Genomic DNA, 18,131 nt, shown 5'->3' with positions numbered 1-18,131 from the left:
AGAAACTTTCCACCCATTTCATTCTGGGCCCAGCATAAAATTCTTACCCATCGGTCGTCTGCAGTGTAAGTGCTTGAACACGCTTAGATCCCTGATCTTTGTTACACTCAGTTTTCTCTGCATCAGGAGGGGTTATATACGATCTCCCAGAAAGTTTTCCCAATTGAAAACTAATTCTGGACACGCACATGGGAAAGAATAGGTTCATTTGTCAACCCAGCATCAGTAGAAACATTTTGACAAGGATATAACAATTCTGAGGGGTTTCCCCATTGTAACTAAGCCTAACATCACAAACGGCAAATGAAAATAATGGATTTCATTAGCATTAACAACTATGAGAGGTGGGCGGTAAATACAGGTATTTATGATGGTTGCATTATCCATTTCTTGCTACAATTGTTAAGTGAACCAATGCAGTTAAGCTAATCCCTTCCCCATTGAGTCTTTTTGTTCTCTTTCGGGCTGGTTGATTGTCTCTTTTGCATAGTCTATTGCTTAATGTCTATGTGTCTATTGATGGCTGATTTGCTAGAATGCCATATTTGCTAATATATCTTGTTGCTTGCATGTACACTGAGAGCTTATGCACAGGAGACAAATTCCTTGTGTGTCCAATCACACCTGGCCAATAAAGAATTATATTCTATGCCATGCCATGCCATTCTATTCCATTCCATTCCATTATTTCCATTCTATACTATGCCATGCCATGCCATTCCATTCCATTCCATTCCATTCTATTCTATTCTATTCTATTCCATTCCATTATTTCTATTCTATTCTATGCCATGCCATGCCATTCTATTCTATTCCATTCCATTCCATTCCATTCCATTCCATTATTTCTTTTCTATTCTATGCCATTCTATTCTATTCAATGCCACCCCATGTCATGTCATGCCATGCCATTCCGTTCCATTCCATTCCATTCTATTCTGTTCTATTCTATTCCATTCCATTATTTCTATTCTCTATGATGAATTTGCAAACTTGACATTATACCGGTAGTCCTTGATTTGCAGCAGTTGATTTAGTGACTTTTCAAAGTTACAACAGCACTGGAAAAAGTGACTTACGATCATTTTTCACCTTTATGACCTCCATGCTGTATCTCCATACTCTCATGGTCAAAATTCAGATGCTTGGCAACTGACTTATACTTATGGCCTTTTCAGTGTCCCCAAAGTCATGTGATTACCTTCTGACAAGCAAAGTTAATGGGGAAGGCAGATTAGCTTAACGCCTGTGTTACTAATTTAACAACTGCATCAATTCACTTAACAATTGTGGCAAGAAAAATCACTTTTCACTGCTGTCTCACTTAGCCACCGAAATTTTGGGCTCAGTTGTGGTTGCAAGTCGAGGACTACCTGCGTTAGAGGAAGTGCAACAATTTCATGGGGAAATGTTCTTTGTTTTTAATGAAAGGAAGCAAGTGAAACTCACAACGGAATGGAATGGATTTTAGATCAAATATATGAGAAACTGCCATGAACAATAAGTAGATTTGCAGGTGAGAAGCGAATATAGATTGCTAGATTAATTATTTAATTGCTCATTTGGACCCTAGGTTCTGGGCATTTGTGACTGCTAGTTAAGTAATGTTGGGAGAGAAAATAAGAGTTTGGTTAACCATTAACTAGTTATTAACTATTCTGTGCTCTTTTCCTCTCCCTTAAGCGGATGTCCAATTTCTCTCCTGTAACACTGGGCATTGTTTCCACATCCTATGGGCCCTCAGAACAGGCTAATCCTTATTATCCTGCCACTCTCGGAAAGAAAGAAAAAGGGCATTGCTTACTCAGAGCTAGCTCCTTGAGCAGACACAGTGACCTCTCCAGCCGATCCGAAATTAGTGAAGGGTGCTAACTATTGAGAGCCGGACACAAGGGACCAAAGACGGATGAGAACATGTCATGAAGCAGATTTACGTAGATCCTGGTATACGCTGCAACCATGATTGTCCTGGACAATTTCAATGTGCTGAGCATTCCAGAATGAAAGTCTTTAAATGGACTCACCCAGACATGGTTGCCTAAACAGAAATTGTTCTCCAAAGGCAAGAAAGCTCTGAGAATAAAAGACAGTTTGTGTAAAATATTGAAATATTTAAAAAAAAAAAAACAGGAAATTTGAAGCAAATTTTACAGTTTGCTGTCCTCTGCTGTTCAAACCATACGATAAATGCTTGTCTTTCTTTGTAAGGATATTGGTGAGCTATTACTGGGGGGGGGGGGAAATACAACTCTTATGAGACACAAGTGTTAAATTGACTTGGAGAACCCCATTCCATTGGGGATTGCTAGAGAAATCTACATTCAAGAATTGTCCACGATCAAAACCGGTTTATTTTACTTAGATCATCACAAGTATGAAATATACACAATCTGAGGGTCTATGGAGGTTCTCGGCCATCCAGGTCGTGGTTGTCCCAAAGGTGCTTTTTCAGGAGGCAACTGGACTGTCTTGTTTTTTCTTTTGAAGACATTTCGCTTCTCCTCCAAGAAACTTCTTCAAGCTCTGACTGGATGGTGGGCAGGGGTGGGTTCCTGCCAGTTCTAACCTCTTCTATAGAAGAGGTTCCACAAATCTACAGTGCCATTTAGAACCGGTGGAGGAGGAATTCTGGGAGTTGAAGTCCACAAGTCTTAAAGCTGTCAAGTTTGAACACCCCTGGGTTTTTTTTTCTAAAGGGTTAGGGGTCTAAGGGTCTTGTAACTTGACAGCTTTAAGACTTGCACACTTCAATGCCAGAGTCCTGAGCCAACATGACTGGAGGAGGAATTCTGGCAGTTGAAATCCACAAGTCTTAAAGTTGTCAAGTTTGAACAACCCTGGGGTTTTTTTTCTAAAGGGTTAGGGGTGCAAGGGTCTTGTAACTTGACAGCTTTAAGACTTGTGTGCTTCAAATGCCAGAGTTTCTGAGCCAACATTTTGGTTGCTAAGCAAGAGCGTTGTTAAGTGAGTTTCACCACATTTTACATGTTGGCCACACCCACCCAGTCACATGGCTGGCAAGCCGCTCCTACCTGATCACGTGGCCAGCAAGCCACTCCCACAAAGCAGGCCACACCTACAGAAGAGGTTCTTAAAAAATTTGAAACCCACCACTGATGGTGGGGAATGGAAGAGCACGTGAAGCGAACCGGCAGTAACGCCAGCAGCCACCCATCCCTGAATAGGCTGACTCTGTAAGGCGCCTAGAGAGGGCTGTAAAGCATTGTGAAGCGGTATATAAGTCTAAGTGCTATTGCTATAAAGACTTTCCATTTCCTTTTCCATCTGCCAATCCCTCTAGATTCTGAGTTCTCTCTCTCTCTCTCTCTCTCTCTCTCTCTCTCTCTCTCTCTCTCTCTCTCTCTCTCTCTCTCTCTCTCTCTCTGTGTGTGTGTGTGTGTGTGTGTATACATATAATGGGATCCAAAAAAAATTACTACTGGTTCTGTGGGCATGTCTTGGTGGGCGTGGCTTGGTGGGGTGTCAAGGAAAGGTTACTGCAAAATCCCCATTTCCTTCCAATTAGTTGGGACTCGGGAGGCAGAGAATAGATGGGGGCGGGGCCAGCCAGAGGTGGTATTTACCAGTTTTCCGAACTACTCAAAATTTCCCCTACCGGTACTTCAGAACTGGTCAGAACCTGCTGAATACCACCTCTGAGATAGGTAGGTATGTATGTATATCTTCTACTCTTCCATTGTTAAAATTCTCAGTAAAGGGGAAGTAAAATCATTTGTACAATGTGGACACAATGGACTATAGGCCAACGACCTAAAGCAAGTTTTCCCAACCATCTTTGTACTCCCACACACCTGAAGGAGATAACTGTACAGTCTGTGGCTAAGGAGTGATGAGAACAATGAACCAACAACTGAGGAACATCAGGTTGAGAAGGGCTGGTCTAAAAGAATTTAGACAACAACATTCAAAAATCAAAGAATGATGAAATCGTCTGTGGTGACAAATTGTTATGACAATCCCGTGAAAATGAATAGATGTGAAATGAACATCAACCACAAGGCAACCCAAATTTCAGATTTGGGGTTCAGTCTTCAATTTATGATAGGATTTTTATTATAACCCTTTAATCCAAGTGTATCCATGAAAGTTTAAAGTCTTAAAACTGTGCATGTGGTTTTATGTAGCAGGAGCCCTAAATCAATCATAAATGCCTTGGGAAGCTGGGCACGGAAGATTAGTTTCCAATAGGTGGAAACTAATCAAGGAGAGAAGCAACCTAGAACTAAGGAGAAATTTCCTGGCAGTTAGAACAATTAATCAGTGGAACAATTTGCCTGCAGAAGTTGTGAATGCTCCAACACTGGAAGTTTTTAGGAAGAGATAAGACTGAAATGGTATAGGTTTTCCTGCTTGAACAGGGCTTTGGACTAGAAGACCTTCAAGATCCCTTCCAACTCTGCATTCTGTTCAAGTCATCCACAGATGAGCAGCTGAAGGACCAGAAGTTCCATGAAGACAATGTAACGGAAGAAAAGCATCTCATCAAAAGCCTGAAAGAGCCAATACGTCACGACGCATGTAGCAATTGGCAAGGACTTTTCTGTCCCGTTCTGCTCATTCGGCCAAAGATATCAGCATGTTCATTCCTCTTCCCCACACAAACACTCATCTTCCTTGATTCTTCTCCTTTTTAAGGCAGCAATTCACTGGGAAGGGAGGCAGCCAGTTCCGTGCATTTCATTGCTGAATCACCAACCCACTAATGTAGGAGCTTGTCTGCAGAAAAGAAACAAAGGGGACAAAGTAGATGGAACATCTCCGGCCATCCAATTAACCAACGTTTAAACCAAACTTAGCACCTGGATTAAACATTTTGGGGGGAACACAATCACAGGTTCCCACAGCCGTTTCTCTGGGGTATCCCCCCATTCGCAAGCTGTTTACCATTGTGTGGTGGATCCACACGTGGAAATCGTTAACTTTGGTATAGACTCCAGGCTTATTGGCCAGGGCACAGCCTGTGCCCCAGCTCACAATGCCGCACAGCCGCCAACGGGACACTTGTGAAATGCCGTCTTCGCACATCAAAGGGCCGCCACTGTCCCCCTGTCAGGTGGAAGAAACGTAGGTTAAAAGAAAGTTCCCTATTCGCTGCGGTGCTATCCCAGAATTCAAAGCCCACATGGCCGTGCTGTCTGGGGATGATGGGAGTTTTAGTCCAGCTGCCGTGTGATGTGCGGTGAGGTTTATGGCTGGTGAGGCTGGTGACGTCATCAGGGAGGCAGGGAATGGGACCACGTGTGCTGGAGGCTCAGGCTGCCTCAGCCTCCAGCACACGTGATCCACCGGCTCACGCGCCGCAGTCCTCGAAAGCGACTGGGGAACGGCGAGAACCTTCCTGCCTCTGCTGGACTTTGCGCGCTCCTCGCAACTGCATATTGCAATTCACTGTAAATTGTTCTGAGCATGCACGAAAAACAATTTACATTGAACAGCACACAGCATCTGTGAGAACCGGTAGTAAAAACGGCAGAACCCCACTCCTGACTCGGGAAGGCAGAGAATAGATCGGGGGGGGGGGGGAGGGCAGCCAGAGTGGCATTTATCGGTTCTCCAAACTACTCAAAATTTCCGCTACCGGTTTTCCAGAACTGGTCAAAACCTCTGGTCCTATGGAAAACACAGTGTCTATCCTTGTGTTCTCCATCTTGAAGTCTTTCAGATGCATTTGGCTATAGCAGCATAAACTTCCAATGGATCCTGACAATGTCTAGCGAGCACCAAGTTGAAGACACTAACTTCGAGAAGTTCTTAACCAGGACGACTTTAAAAAGGGAGGACTTTAACTCCCAGAATTCCCCAGCCAGCATGCCAAACTGACCCTACCTGGCAAGCATCTGTGCCTCCAGCTGCAAAACCAGCACAAAACATCCTGGGCCTTATCTGACTGCCATAGTAATCAGGTCCATTGCAGGTACTGGTGCTGATAATGGGCACATTGGCCTCTTGAAGGATGTCAGACTGTTGGCCTACAAAGAAGGAGAAGTCAGACGCTGCCTTGGTACAAGAGAGCCTGGTGCTTCCATTAGCTCAATACCATGGGCCCTTTTTCACGAAAAATGGGCCGTTTTGGGGAGGTCTCCAGAGTGCAAAAACTTTTTTTAAAATTTGCCTCTTCAAAGTCTTGGTGCGTCTTATACTCCGGTGCGCCTTATACTCTGAAACATATGGTAAATCTACAGTTCTGGATTAAATGTTAGTCTTTTTCATTCATCATCAGTAGAATCTAGCCCATTCTCTGGATAGCCTTGGGAAGGACTTAATCTATAGCCCGTAATTGTTCTTTTTGTTGTGGGAACTGCTGGCATCTGCCTTATTCAGCTTCACTGGGAACAGGTCAGGGATTGGGAGTCCTTCACCCTTCCTGAATTATGAATTATCCACCGTGCATGTGTCTAAGCCTCCCACTGACTAGCTGATTTTTGGGTCTCTACCACACATGCATGGGGGGCAGGGCGCATGTGGGAGATGCATGCATGGAGGGCGGGGGGGACATGCACATTTGTGTGGGGAGGTGGGGAGTGTGGGGGGAGTGTAGGGGGAGGGCGGGAGGCATCGTGCCCCCCACGGCCCATTTTTGCTCCTAGGAGGCTGCAGGAAGGTCTACTAAACCCAAAAGAGGGGTCTTCCTTTCTTTCTTCCTCACTCACTCACTCAAAAAGCAGAACTTTTCAATCAAATTAAGCTCGCACACAACTTGGCTGAGAACTCCAAACGTACAAACACTACTGCCATCCCGTGGTAGCAAGAGGACCTTACCATAGTATTGTGTGTTGCCCCATCCCGTCACGGTACAGATCTTGCCTTCCACCAAAGTTTGCCCCAGTGCTGGGAGGCAGATAGGCTGAATAAATTCTGTAAGCAAAAAAGAATAAAACTAAAACCTCCCAAACACATTGCTATCTTGGGTAGGATTTTTTTTCTTTCTCTGGCTCACAGTCATGAGTGGCAAGTGGCTTCTGTGTATTTTCTAAAAGCTCAAAATTTCTCCTGATGTTGTTGGTTTTTTTAAAACCAATTGGAAGAGAGAATTTATGAATTGAGCAATTCCTCAAAGGAGAAGCGTTTTTCAATGTTATTTTCACTAGAGGGTGTCAGCCTTCCACAACTTTAGGGAGAAGATGACCAGGGCAGTGTCGATATCTCAGTGGGTTTTAAGATTTTTTTAATCCCACCTTTATTATTTTATAAATAAGGCGGCAAACATACCTAATACTACTTTCTCCTCTATTCTTTTGTACCAATGTGAAGATGTTGCACACAAATAGAGGATAGGTGGACTTTCCATTGTGATGTCATGACCCTCCCAACTCCTGCCCAGTAATATTCTCACTGTCAGCGTTCTGAGTAATGCATCCACCAAAAGCAGGACTCTGAGGCAGGTAGATTCCTCAAAGAACATGTTTATTGGATACCTCATATCGGCACAGCTAGTGAAAACCAATTCTGAAAGTTTTCTCCCGTTTGTGACATAATTAAAAGAGCAATTATTCCCCCCCCCCAAGTATTACCGGTCACATTGTCCAATTAAGTTTGATCAAGGGTTCTGTAGTCATTCCTCTCCTCCTCCAACTGTCACCTGTTGACCTTGGTTCCAACGAGATGACCTTGGTTCCCATGAGAAAAGTTTTTGTTTTGACTGCTAGCCAGTCTGTCTACTTCCCCTTCTCTCCCCCTCCCTCTCAAAGTTCATGGCAACTATGAGGCAGCAAAAGATGCCTTCAGACAGGTTCGCTTCAGAGTTGACACTCACCATTGAAGGAGAGTGGTGTGGCCAAACGCAACAAGGCAATGTCATTGCTGTTCTCCTCACTATTGGGGTCCACAAACGGCCTGTATCCACCATGGTACACAATGCTGGCCACGCCCATCTGTAGCCCCTTGATGGATTGCTGAGATACGGCACCCACGAATACCCGCCAGCGGTTCACCACGCGATTCCTCCTGCAAGGCAGACCCAAAAGGAGAAGGTTGGTCAGCAGGTGGGATCGGTGGGGACTTTGGATTCAGGGATCCCTTGGGAGCGAGGTGCATTTAAAGGGTTTGATCAAGTTTATTAAGGATCTAGCGGCTGCATTCCATATCACAAGCTGAATTTGATTCATTGTAACCTTGGTTGGGGTTGGTATTATTTTGACATGGCTTGTTAAAAAAAAATCAATAGTACCATATTTTTCGGCGTATAAGATGCACCTTTTTCCCTCAAAAAAAAGGGTGAAAATCTGGATGCGTCTTATACACTGAATACAGCCTATTTTGCCTCCCGAAACCCCGCACCTTCACCAAAATGGCCGTGCACAGCCTGTAGAAGGCTTTCGGAGAGCTCCTGGGGGCCGGGGAAGGCAGAAATGAGTGAAAAACAGGCTGTTTTTTGCTCAATTCCCCTCCCCCAACCCCCAGACGTACTCTATAAGCCTCCTAAAGGCTATGCATGCAATTTTTTGACAAAAAACGGGCCTGTTTTCACAAAAACCGAGCCATTTGTTTGCTTGTTTTGAGGGGGGGCAACCCCCAGGAGCACTCTGCAAGCCCCCTAAAGGATATTTGTGCCTCTTTTTTTAAAAAAAATGGGCCCTTTTTTACAAAAAATGGGCCGTTTTTCAGAGGTTTGCAGAGTGCAAAAACTTTTTTTAAAAATTTGCCTCTTCAAAACCTTGGTGCGTCTTATACTCTGAAAAATACAGTACATATCTAGATGTCATTCTATACACATATCTAGTCCGGGACTTACTCTGGAAAGCAGTGAGCTGCTGTAACTACCCATTCGTTTGAGATGATGGAGCCGCCACAAAGATGGGTCCCATCGTAACGTAGGCTGACTTGCCAGGGCCATTTGCCCAAACCAGCATCTTGGCCACCTACAATCCGATCAACAGATACCTTCCTGCGTCCACAGTCTGCAAAGCATACAATAGTTAATACCCTGTTTCTGACGTAATCTTGCACCTCACATAATTGTCAAGTTTACAATTTTTTATTAGCATATAATATAAAATAGAAAAGCAAATAGTTAAGAAACCAAAGGGAGGGAAAGGGAAAGAGAGAAGTGTAAAAAAAGGAAGGTAAAAAAAGAAAAAAAGGGGGGATTGACTTCCGACTCCCTCTGGTGCAGTAGAATAAGACAGTAAACAAACCTCAACTTTTTACTCTTCCATAATAGTACAAACTAGCCATTTCTATAACAACAAATCTACCTAATCAGTAAGGCCCAAAATCAAAGTTTCATTTTTCCCCACCTCAAGCATAAAGTCCAGAAGTGGTTTCCATGGAGAAACAAACATACTCTTTGACCAAAACAGTCGATTTAGCCATCTCTGCTAACTCCATCAACTTTTGTGCATCCCACATAACTTCACGAATGAAATCTTATTCACGAGGACCCAGGATATTACAGTAACCCTGCCAAGTGCTTGTGACGAAACCAAGAAGCTCCAAAGGAGACACTAGATTTGAGCAAATCAGAAGACAGGAAAGCCGGACATAGCATGTGAACAAGAGAAGAATCTGAGAAAGGTGAGAAAGAAAGACGTGAATTGGAAGGGTGGGTAGAGAAAGACAATTAAAGATTGCCTTGAAATAGTTTGTGAGTTTCATACCTTGGCAAAGTGTTGCCAGGAACCGGCCTGTCAGACATTCACTGTGAGAAAGACAAGAAAATTCAAGTCTACAGAAGGAGAAGTAAAGAGGCATTATCAAGAAAAATAGGAACTCCCAATTTTTGCAGTTTTGAACTTTCTGTGGCATACAGAATATCTCTCGCTTTGATTTTTTTTTTTTTTTTTATGATGACGGTCTGATTACATTCAGTTCCCAGGGATCTTTCATTATAGACTTCAAGTTCACCAATTGGTCTCCCATGGAAAGACGAGACAATTTAGGAAAAGTAGCTAACATTACTTCTAAGTGAGTCCTGGACCAGAAATTATTTTTTTTTTCTTCCCCTTTTCCCTACTTATCTTTCCATTATTTTTTTTATTTTTCAACGTATGTTTTATATTTTGATAAACCAATAAAAATGTGTTACCCCTGGCAGGAGTGGCTAGACTGCAGTTCTCACCATTCCTGCCCATTGGCCATGCTGGCTGGGAATAATAGTTGTTGCCATATACATTCAAGGCTGGGGGAGGTCTCTGTATTTTAGCGATTGAAAAGCGGGAGGAAGGAAGTGGTCCTTACCACACAACAATGGCGTCTCTGAGCTTTTGCACAAAAGGCAGGCGAGAGCCATCCACGCAGAAGTAGCCTGATGTTCCATTGGCACCTACGCTGTCTGCAGCCAGGACTGAATGGGAGAGAGATCTGGAACAGAGACAAATCCAAGGAACTTCAGCATACAACCAATGACTTGTAAGGTGGCTTTAGAGCAAGAGTCCCCAACCCGATCCATGGACTGGCAATGGGTTGTGGAACATCAGCAACCAGTCTACACAAACAAGCGAAGCCCCATCTGCGAGATGCAGATAGCACACGAAGCCATGCCCATCTGAAAGCCCAGCCAGTTGTTGACTTAAACCAGGCTATCTTTTGCTGACATCTCCCACCTCCCCATTTCAAGCCCCTATAAGACCTTGTCCTCACAGCCAGGTTTTTGGTGTACCTGACAAATCCCATCTCTTCACAACTAAGAGCTGCCACCTGGGCATCAGATGAAGAAGAACACAAGAGCCTCCACTTCCCTTCAGTCTCATCATATACGGTCAGGCGCAGGTCCTCGGAATTCACCTGAACTGAACAGAACAAAGGTAGTGATAAGACAGGAGTCCTGTCTGCTACAGGTTTGCCCAGGTTCGGGAGAACCCGTAGCTAAAGTTATGGCTGGTTTGGAGAACCTCTAAATCTCACCCCTGACTGGCCCTGCCCACTCTGCCCCAGCCCTCCCACCCCAGCCCTCCCAAGAGTCTCCACGCGGCCCATTTTATATGCAAGGTAAGTGCAGGGCCTGGGTGGATGCTCAGCGGGGGGGGGGGGGGAACGGGCCTCTGAAAGTTCCGGAAGGCCGGAAACGGGACTGTTTCCAGCCTCCGGAGGGCCTCCAGAGCCTGGGGAAGCAATTTTCAACCTCCCAGAGGCTTGAGGAAAGCCTCTGGAGCCTGGGGAAGGTGAAAACACCCTGCTGTGGTGCAGGAAGTTGACTAGGCCAAACCCACCATCGCCAGCCCACCCAGCAACCGGGCAGAGAACCCGTTGCTGAAATTTTTGAAGCCCACCCCTGGACAGGACTATCCCTGCTCCTTTGTGGCCCCCAGGTAGACTGGCTGATCTGTTGCTGAGCTCCAGCTGCTTTTTAATCAGACTGGCTGGGAATTGGAGAAGCTGTAGTCCCACCGTTCCTGAAGACGTCAGGCTGGAAAAGGTGAGGCTATGTCACAGGTGGTGGAAGTGTCCACAGCCCTTTGTCACATACTCACCCACATACAAGCTTTCCTTTTCACTGCCGAGTACAGACACCACTGCAGGGGGTGATAAGAAGGCTGATTAGAACATCGCTCAGCAGGAAGACAATGGCAGCAGAAGCAAAATCCATGTTCTATAGACGTTAATGCTTGCTCTTCACGGCGGGGAAAACTTTGGAAATAGGGTGGGTGGACTGAGAGTGACAGGCTCAAAGTCACCCAGGTGGCTTTCACGCCTAAGGCGGAACTAGAACTCACAGTCTCCTAGTGATTGACCCAAAGTCATCCAGCCAGCTTTCACACCTAAGGCAGGACTAGAACTCACAGTCTCTTAGTGATTGACCCAAAGTCACCTGGCCAGCTTTCATGCCTAAGGTGTAACTAGAACTCATAGTCTCCTGGTGATTGACCCAAAGTCATCCAGCCAACCTTCATGCCTAACACGAGACTAGAACTCACAGTCTCCTAGTGATTGACGCAAAATCACGCAGCCAACTTTCGTGCCTAAGGCGGAACCAGAGCTCAAAGTCTCTTGGTGATTGATCTAAAGTCACCCAGTCAGCTTTCATGCTTCACTATTGTTGTATGCAAGTGTTTTTCATTTGCATACATACCCCCATTCCTGCCAACCTGTAGCTGGGAATCACTGGTTTTATTGTTCATCACAAACGACCCCAATTTCTTGACTGGGACTCATCCAGTTGGGTCTAAGATGGGTTTTTTGGGGGGGGGATATATACATATTTTAAATAAAGAAATAAATGTCTCTCTAACTCACAAGGGATCTTACCTATTGCCCAAATCCCAGCTCCAATTCCAGCCAAGATCAGGAAGGTGCTGGCTCCCACTGCCATGGCTTTAGGCAGAGTCCAGGCGCACGTTTTAAGTTCTCCTGAAAGGTGGAGAGATCGTCAGACAGCAAAGCTCAGAGCTGTCCCCACCAGGCAGAAGGCGGGGTTTAAAAACACCTTCCCAGGTACCATTAATAACAGAGAGATGGTTTCCTCCAAATTAGGAGACGAAATGGAGAAACATGGCAATCATCCAGGATGACTTGGACCTGCCACTGTATATAACACCAACCTAGGATGTTTGTCACCATCCTAATACGAAGGCCATGAGGATGGGTATACAGCGGTACCTTGGCACTCATCGTTAATTGATTCCAGGAGGCGCAATGAATGCCAAAAACGATGAATACCTAACCAATTTTTCCCATAAGGAATAATGTAGTGAGTCACAAGGCAGCCAACACTGACAAGTTGACTATCAAATAAACAATGAGTAAGGGACAAAATGTTCACATCAAAATGCATTGAGTGCCAAATTTGATGAGTTTCAAAGCAGTTGAGTACCAAGGTACCACTATATACAGATATACATACATAAATACACACACACACACACACACCATGCTAAGCCAAAAGTAAACAAGCCATATGACATGGTTTTGTATGTGTGAACCGTGTCTACACTATATTATTACAATATTTAGTTTTCTAGATGTTCTTCAGAAACTCCACCTTTGAACCTAAAACAAAAATGAGAGGAAATAAACCCTTATTATTATTTAACAGATTAGTTGATAACCCGGTGTTGCCCAAGCATTTATTTCTAGAGGGGAAATGTCCAGACCAAATGTAATCTCTAATGTTGGATTTTCCCCCTTATCAGAGGGAGCCTTCTTGTGGAGTACCATGAAGCCATTACCATGGTAACTCCACTGTGCTGTACAGTAGAATCCGTTTTAAGGCACAACAGGCTGTATCTTAACAGAACACACACCCCAAGGGGTGTTAGGGATGTCTTAACCCCACAGTATTTGTTTCCAGAGTGTAGGTCATCTGTGTATCAAGTTTGGTTGAAATTGCTCGAGGCGCTCCAGAGTTATGCTCCAGATAGATAAGAGAGAAGGTGCCAGAGGTCTCCCTCGTGAGCAAGCAGCGTTGCACTTCTCCTGAATGCCTGAAGATGTTCATCTTTACATCCTGCTCAAACTAGAAAGAGCGGTGGGAAGGTTGAGTATTTAGAAGAGGAAAGTAAGATGTTGGGGTTTTACATTCCCCTCTCTATTTCGACAGTTCAACTCACCATTTTTTTCAGCCATCTCAAAAACAATTAATCATCAAAGCTGTTGTTTGGAAATCCAGCTCTTCAGGCCCAGGGGCCTTTGTGGCTAGTCTCCAAATCCTAAAATCAGAAAGGAAGAATGATACAAGTCTCTTTTTCTTCATCCAGAGTTGACCTGTGTTCCTCTTAGAGCTGGCAAAATTCTACCTGGAATTTCCTACTAGCATTGAAACATCTGCTGTTATTTAGCTTCTACTATTTAGTTATTTTGTTGTTGCTCAGTCACTAAGTCATGTCCGACTTTTCATGTTCTGACCTAGGCTTCCCCAGCAGCACGAAGCCGAGTCCTCGTCCCGATAAACCCCTTTTATTTAATTTATAGTGAATTCCTCTCCAGCAAAGTCCCGGCCCACAGTTTTTCAAGACAGTTCGCAATTGCCAACCTTTATCAGGCTTGGAGAGTGTCCAGGCTGATACCTTTCAGATGCCGTAATACTCGGCAAGAATGCAGGAATGGACTAATTGTCTCCTGCAAGCTCCACTCCCCTTTCGCTCCTCTTTTATTCCCTATGGGAGGGGCCATTCACCGTCCACCTGTGACCTTACTCCCAAGTCGACCCTTGTTCTTTAGCTGTTCCCTTTGTCTGGCAATTCTGTGCATGCACACACTGGGAACAGGCTCCAGCTGTTCTTCTGCCTCACTGATGTCTGACTCCAAAGGCAGCTGTTAATTGTCGGACAGCCCTGGCCCCCTCTCTGCCTCCAACACAGAGCCCTCATCAGAGCCTTCCCCAGACTCCAGGACTGGCCCATGTTCCTCCCCAACCTCCTCACTGTCCGAATCTGCTGCTAGCTCCACAGTTGGACTACCACATTTCATGACTCTATGGGCCATTGAATGCCAGGTTCCCCTGTCCTCCACAATCTCCCAGAGTTTGCCCAAATTCACGTTCATACTTAGTTATTTGGGATTCATTCATTCACTCGCCAAGGAATAGTTTTGCCTTCCAGGTTTCCACTGAAGCCTAAACAACATCTAGGATGCTTCAGTGACTGTCAGAGGCTGATCTGCTCGCACAAGGATCTAAACCTTCTTCTATATCATTTTTGAACATGTGCAGTCCTAATGCACAGGACTGGATCCTACAACCTGACTTGCCTTGAGCTTCCTAGTTTAACGTAGCAAAACGCCTTACTGCTCTGTGGCTGAAGTAGCACCATTCAGGCACCAGGCGAAGCTGCCAGCAAGCCGGGAGGAATCTCATGATTTGTGGGTCAAACTGACAGTGCTTAGTCTCATTCTCTCTCACACACACACATGCACAATATACACAACATCCAAAAGAAGTCATAAAGTTGCTTTTTTTAAGAGGCAACCGGACTTTCTGTTTTTTTTTTCTTTGAAGATGTTTCACTTCTCATCCAAGAAGCTTCTTCCAATTCCTCAACTGAAGGCTCCACGCTCATTTTTGCACTACTCAGGTGACCCTGAGGACACAGATAAATCTCCAGGTGACCTTAATGACCCGCTAAAAGGATGCAAATGACCAGCTGTCTGCAAGGACTATAAATCCTTCCATTCCCCACCATCCAGTCAGAGCTAAAGAAGCTTGTCGTGTTTTGTCAACACTTGCATCAAATGCCAAGACTGCTGGGTTTGCGTTGGGGCGAAGGGGGCTGCGGTTGTGTTGATGACACCGCATTTTGTGGGATCCCTTCGGCTTCCTTTGTTCAGCGCATGATGTGAATCTAGAGTTCCCCAAATCAAGCAAGTGATGTGAATCCATGCAGAATGCCTGCCACAGTCTAAGTACCGTTTTACAGGGAAAGAACATATCCAAAATGCAGAGACAACCATACCTGACAACCTTTTTCACAAAAGTATTCACAAGGAAAGAAGACGTTAACCTTAGAAATGGGAGAATTCCATCATCCACCCCTACCTTAGCTACATTCATAGAATACTCCAGAGTAGTGACTGAAGGGGTCAGAGCGTACATTTGATGAAAAGGTGAAATTTAAAAATACAATGAACCCTTTATTGCTGTGGACTTAATAGATCAGCTTTCTAAAATGTTTGGAAATCCTCTTTACTCTCAGCTACTTAAATTGTAAAATTACCAGGATCAATGTCTGCAGAGTCTAAAGAGCCACACGAACCAACGGCACTGGTTCAATATGGTAGGGGGTCTCGTGCTTGAGCAGGGGGTTGGACTCACAAGACCTCCAAAAGAGAGAAAGAGAGGGAGAGGGAGGAGAAGAGAAAGAGGGAGAAAAAGAGACGAGAGAGAGAGAGAGAGAGAGAGAGAGAGAGAGAGAGAGAGAGAGAGAGAGAGAGAGGGAGAGGGAGAGGGAGAGGGAGAGGGAGAGGGAGAGGGAGAGGGGGAGAGGGAGAAAGAGAGGGAAGAGAGAGAAAGAGAGAGGGAGGGAGGGAGAGAGGGAAGGAGAGAGAGAAAGAGAGAGGGGGAGGGGGAGAAAGTGAGAGGGGGGGGAGGGAGAGAAAGAAAGAAAGAAAGAAAGAAAGAAAGAAAGAAAGAAAGAAAGAAAGAAAGAAAGAAAGAAAGAAAGAAAGAAAGAAACAAACAAACTGTGGTTATCAAGGCAGGGCAACCAATTCTGCGGGTTTTCGGGAGAAGCGGGACTGGGCGATCTTGCACCCTCCTCACCTCGCTCCTCCACCGCCTCAACCGCTGCGGGGCAACTCTGCACAGAGGCGGGGAGCTCGCCTTCTTCCAGCCCAGGGTGGCGCGCTCTTCATCGCCGGGACAGGAGGCGCTGCAGGCGGAGAGGCGCTTCTGCCCGAAGCAGCTGACGATCCCTCCTGGGCCGAGGGCGGAGGGCGGCCAGGAGGACCGACAGATCGCAGCGGCAGCCGCTGGGCAGAGGCGCAGGAGGAGCGAAGAAGGAGGGATGGACGCCAAAGGGGAGAAAGTGGGAGGGAGGGGCCGGGGGGGCGGAGCTTTGGCTGTTTCGAAAGTCCGTCTCTAAAGCAAAGGGCTGAGTGGGGGAAAAGCCAGGGCGCCGAGGTTGCGTGTCCAGTTGGAACGTCGGAACCGGTCCTGTTAGATATTAGCATATATCGGGATAAGTCTTCCCTCAGGTCCGCTCCTACAGCGGGAAACAGGTATTCCTCTGATTGGTCAATGGGCGTGCCTCATCCCTATAAAAGGGGAACCCTCCGACCACAGAGTAAGCTGGATCACTACTATTACTAATAAAGAGCTGTTAAGTCACGTCGTGTCCGCAGTCTGTCTCTCGTTGCCCAGATCTAACATTGGCGACGAGGGTGGGATTGAGAGACAGATAGGACGAAGAACGCTACTTCAAGAATCTCCGGATTTGATCCAGCCCAGGAATTCGGCAGAAATTCCGGCAGCCATCTCAGATCACCGCAGCGCGGCAAATTCAAACTGAGAAGATGGCGATGCATGCTCCCCCCGCTCCTTTCGACCCAGCAACCGACGAATGGGAAGCCTTCATGATTCGCTTCGAGTGTTTCCTCGAAGCAAATGAGTACACGGGGATCACCGATGCAAGAAAGAAAAATATCTTCCTCGGCTACTGCGGAAAGGAAGTCTTCAATACGGCCAGAGACCTCACCGCGCCTACTCCAATACAAGCAGTACCATGGGCGACGCTGAAACAAGCCTTGGAAACACATTACGCGCCAAAACCGTCCCGCCATGTCAGCCGCAAAGAGTTCAACATGAGGACTCAAAAGGCGGGAGAATCCATTAACCAATTTGTTGCAGCTCTACGAAGAATAGCAGCCCACTGTGAATACAGGGATTTGGAAGAGCATATCTTAGAGCAATTCATCTGTGGGGTAAGAGACATTTCGTTGCAAAAGAAACTGTTAGCCAACCCGAATCTAACCCTACAGTCAGCATTGAACAAAGCAAGAGCGTCGGAATCAGCGGAGAAATCAGCAGTGACCATACAACGAAGGGTCAACGAAACCCAGCCAGCACCGAGACAAACCAGAGTCCACTACGAAGACGCAAGCCCCGACTACGTGGATCCCGAGTTCGAGGACAGTCACCTAATGCAGAGCAGTCACTGGAGGCCTGGGGGGAAACCCGGATCCCGTTTGCCGCCCTGCGCAAGCTGCGGAGGGAATCACCCCAGGTCTACTTGCAGGTTCAGGAACGTTGTTTGTTCGCACTGCAACAAACTTGGGCACATCGCACGAGTGTGCCGGAGCGGAGTCCCTGCCTCACGGCAGCCACCCATGTACCGCCAACAGAAGCCCAACCCAGGGGCTTGGCGAAATCAAAAAGGGCGCCCAGAGAAAAATCCACAAGTGTTTACCCAGAGAGAAACTCCCCAAAGAGCTGAACGAGCGTATTCCCAGAGAGATTACTCACAAGAAAGTGAGCGAGCGTATCCCCAGAGAGAATTCACACAGAGAGCCGAAAGAGCGTTCTACCAAGACGCTCAACGAGAGTATTTTCAGGATATAGACGATGAGATAGAGTTGACCCAGAGAGAGGAGTTGCGAACGTATCTCACCACGATACATCAGGTCCGCCCTAAGCGGCCCAAAAGGCTGAAAGTCACAGTCCTCTTGGAGGGCTCACCCTGCGAGCTGGAGGTTGACACAGGATCAACCCTGACGATCATTTCATGGGCATCCATGAAACAGGC

General features: G+C 46.0%; 1 protein-coding gene across 2 annotated transcripts; it reads right to left on the bottom strand.

Annotated features, from left to right (window-relative positions):
- Positions 1 to 4,051: 4,051 nt before the first annotated feature.
- Positions 4,052 to 16,450, bottom strand: HPN (hepsin). 2 transcript variants are annotated; one of them, XM_081962649.1, is made up of 13 exons: positions 16,151 to 16,450; positions 13,506 to 13,604; positions 12,205 to 12,306; positions 11,430 to 11,471; positions 10,619 to 10,748; positions 10,198 to 10,320; positions 9,618 to 9,658; positions 8,753 to 8,918; positions 7,775 to 7,965; positions 6,781 to 6,876; positions 5,848 to 5,990; positions 4,906 to 5,067; positions 4,052 to 4,737 (listed from the first exon to the last, which is right to left on the bottom strand). In XM_081962649.1, the coding sequence occupies exons 2-13, from the start codon at positions 13,519 to 13,521 to the stop codon at positions 4,699 to 4,701; spliced, it is 1,251 nt and encodes a 416-aa protein (XP_081818775.1). In that variant the 5' UTR covers positions 13,522 to 13,604; positions 16,151 to 16,450; the 3' UTR covers positions 4,052 to 4,698. The 2 variants fall into 2 exon arrangements, with proteins under 2 accessions (XP_081818775.1, XP_081818776.1); XM_081962650.1 differs by lacking the exon at positions 16,151 to 16,450 and adding an exon at positions 15,606 to 15,696.
- Between the last annotated feature and the right edge of the window lie 1,681 nt (positions 16,451 to 18,131).

Source organism: Natrix helvetica (genome assembly GCF_964273705.1).
Source record: "Natrix helvetica genome assembly, chromosome: 9".
NCBI lineage: Eukaryota > Metazoa > Chordata > Lepidosauria > Squamata > Natricidae > Natrix > Natrix helvetica.
The sequence above is the reverse complement of the archived record's forward strand: the minus strand, read 5'-3'. Positions and strand labels throughout refer to the sequence as shown.

Bases quoted from the DNA above. Each gene is read 5' to 3' on its own strand.
- HPN (XM_081962649.1), bottom strand. The intron at 11,472-12,204 runs GTAAGATCCCTT...CACCCCCTGCAG, and splicing joins AGCTGGGATTTGGGCAATAG to TGGTGTCTGTACTCGGCAGT. The intron at 7,966-8,752 runs GTAAGTCCCGGA...TCTGCCTTGCAG, and splicing joins GCAGCTCACTGCTTTCCAGA to GAGGAATCGCGTGGTGAACC.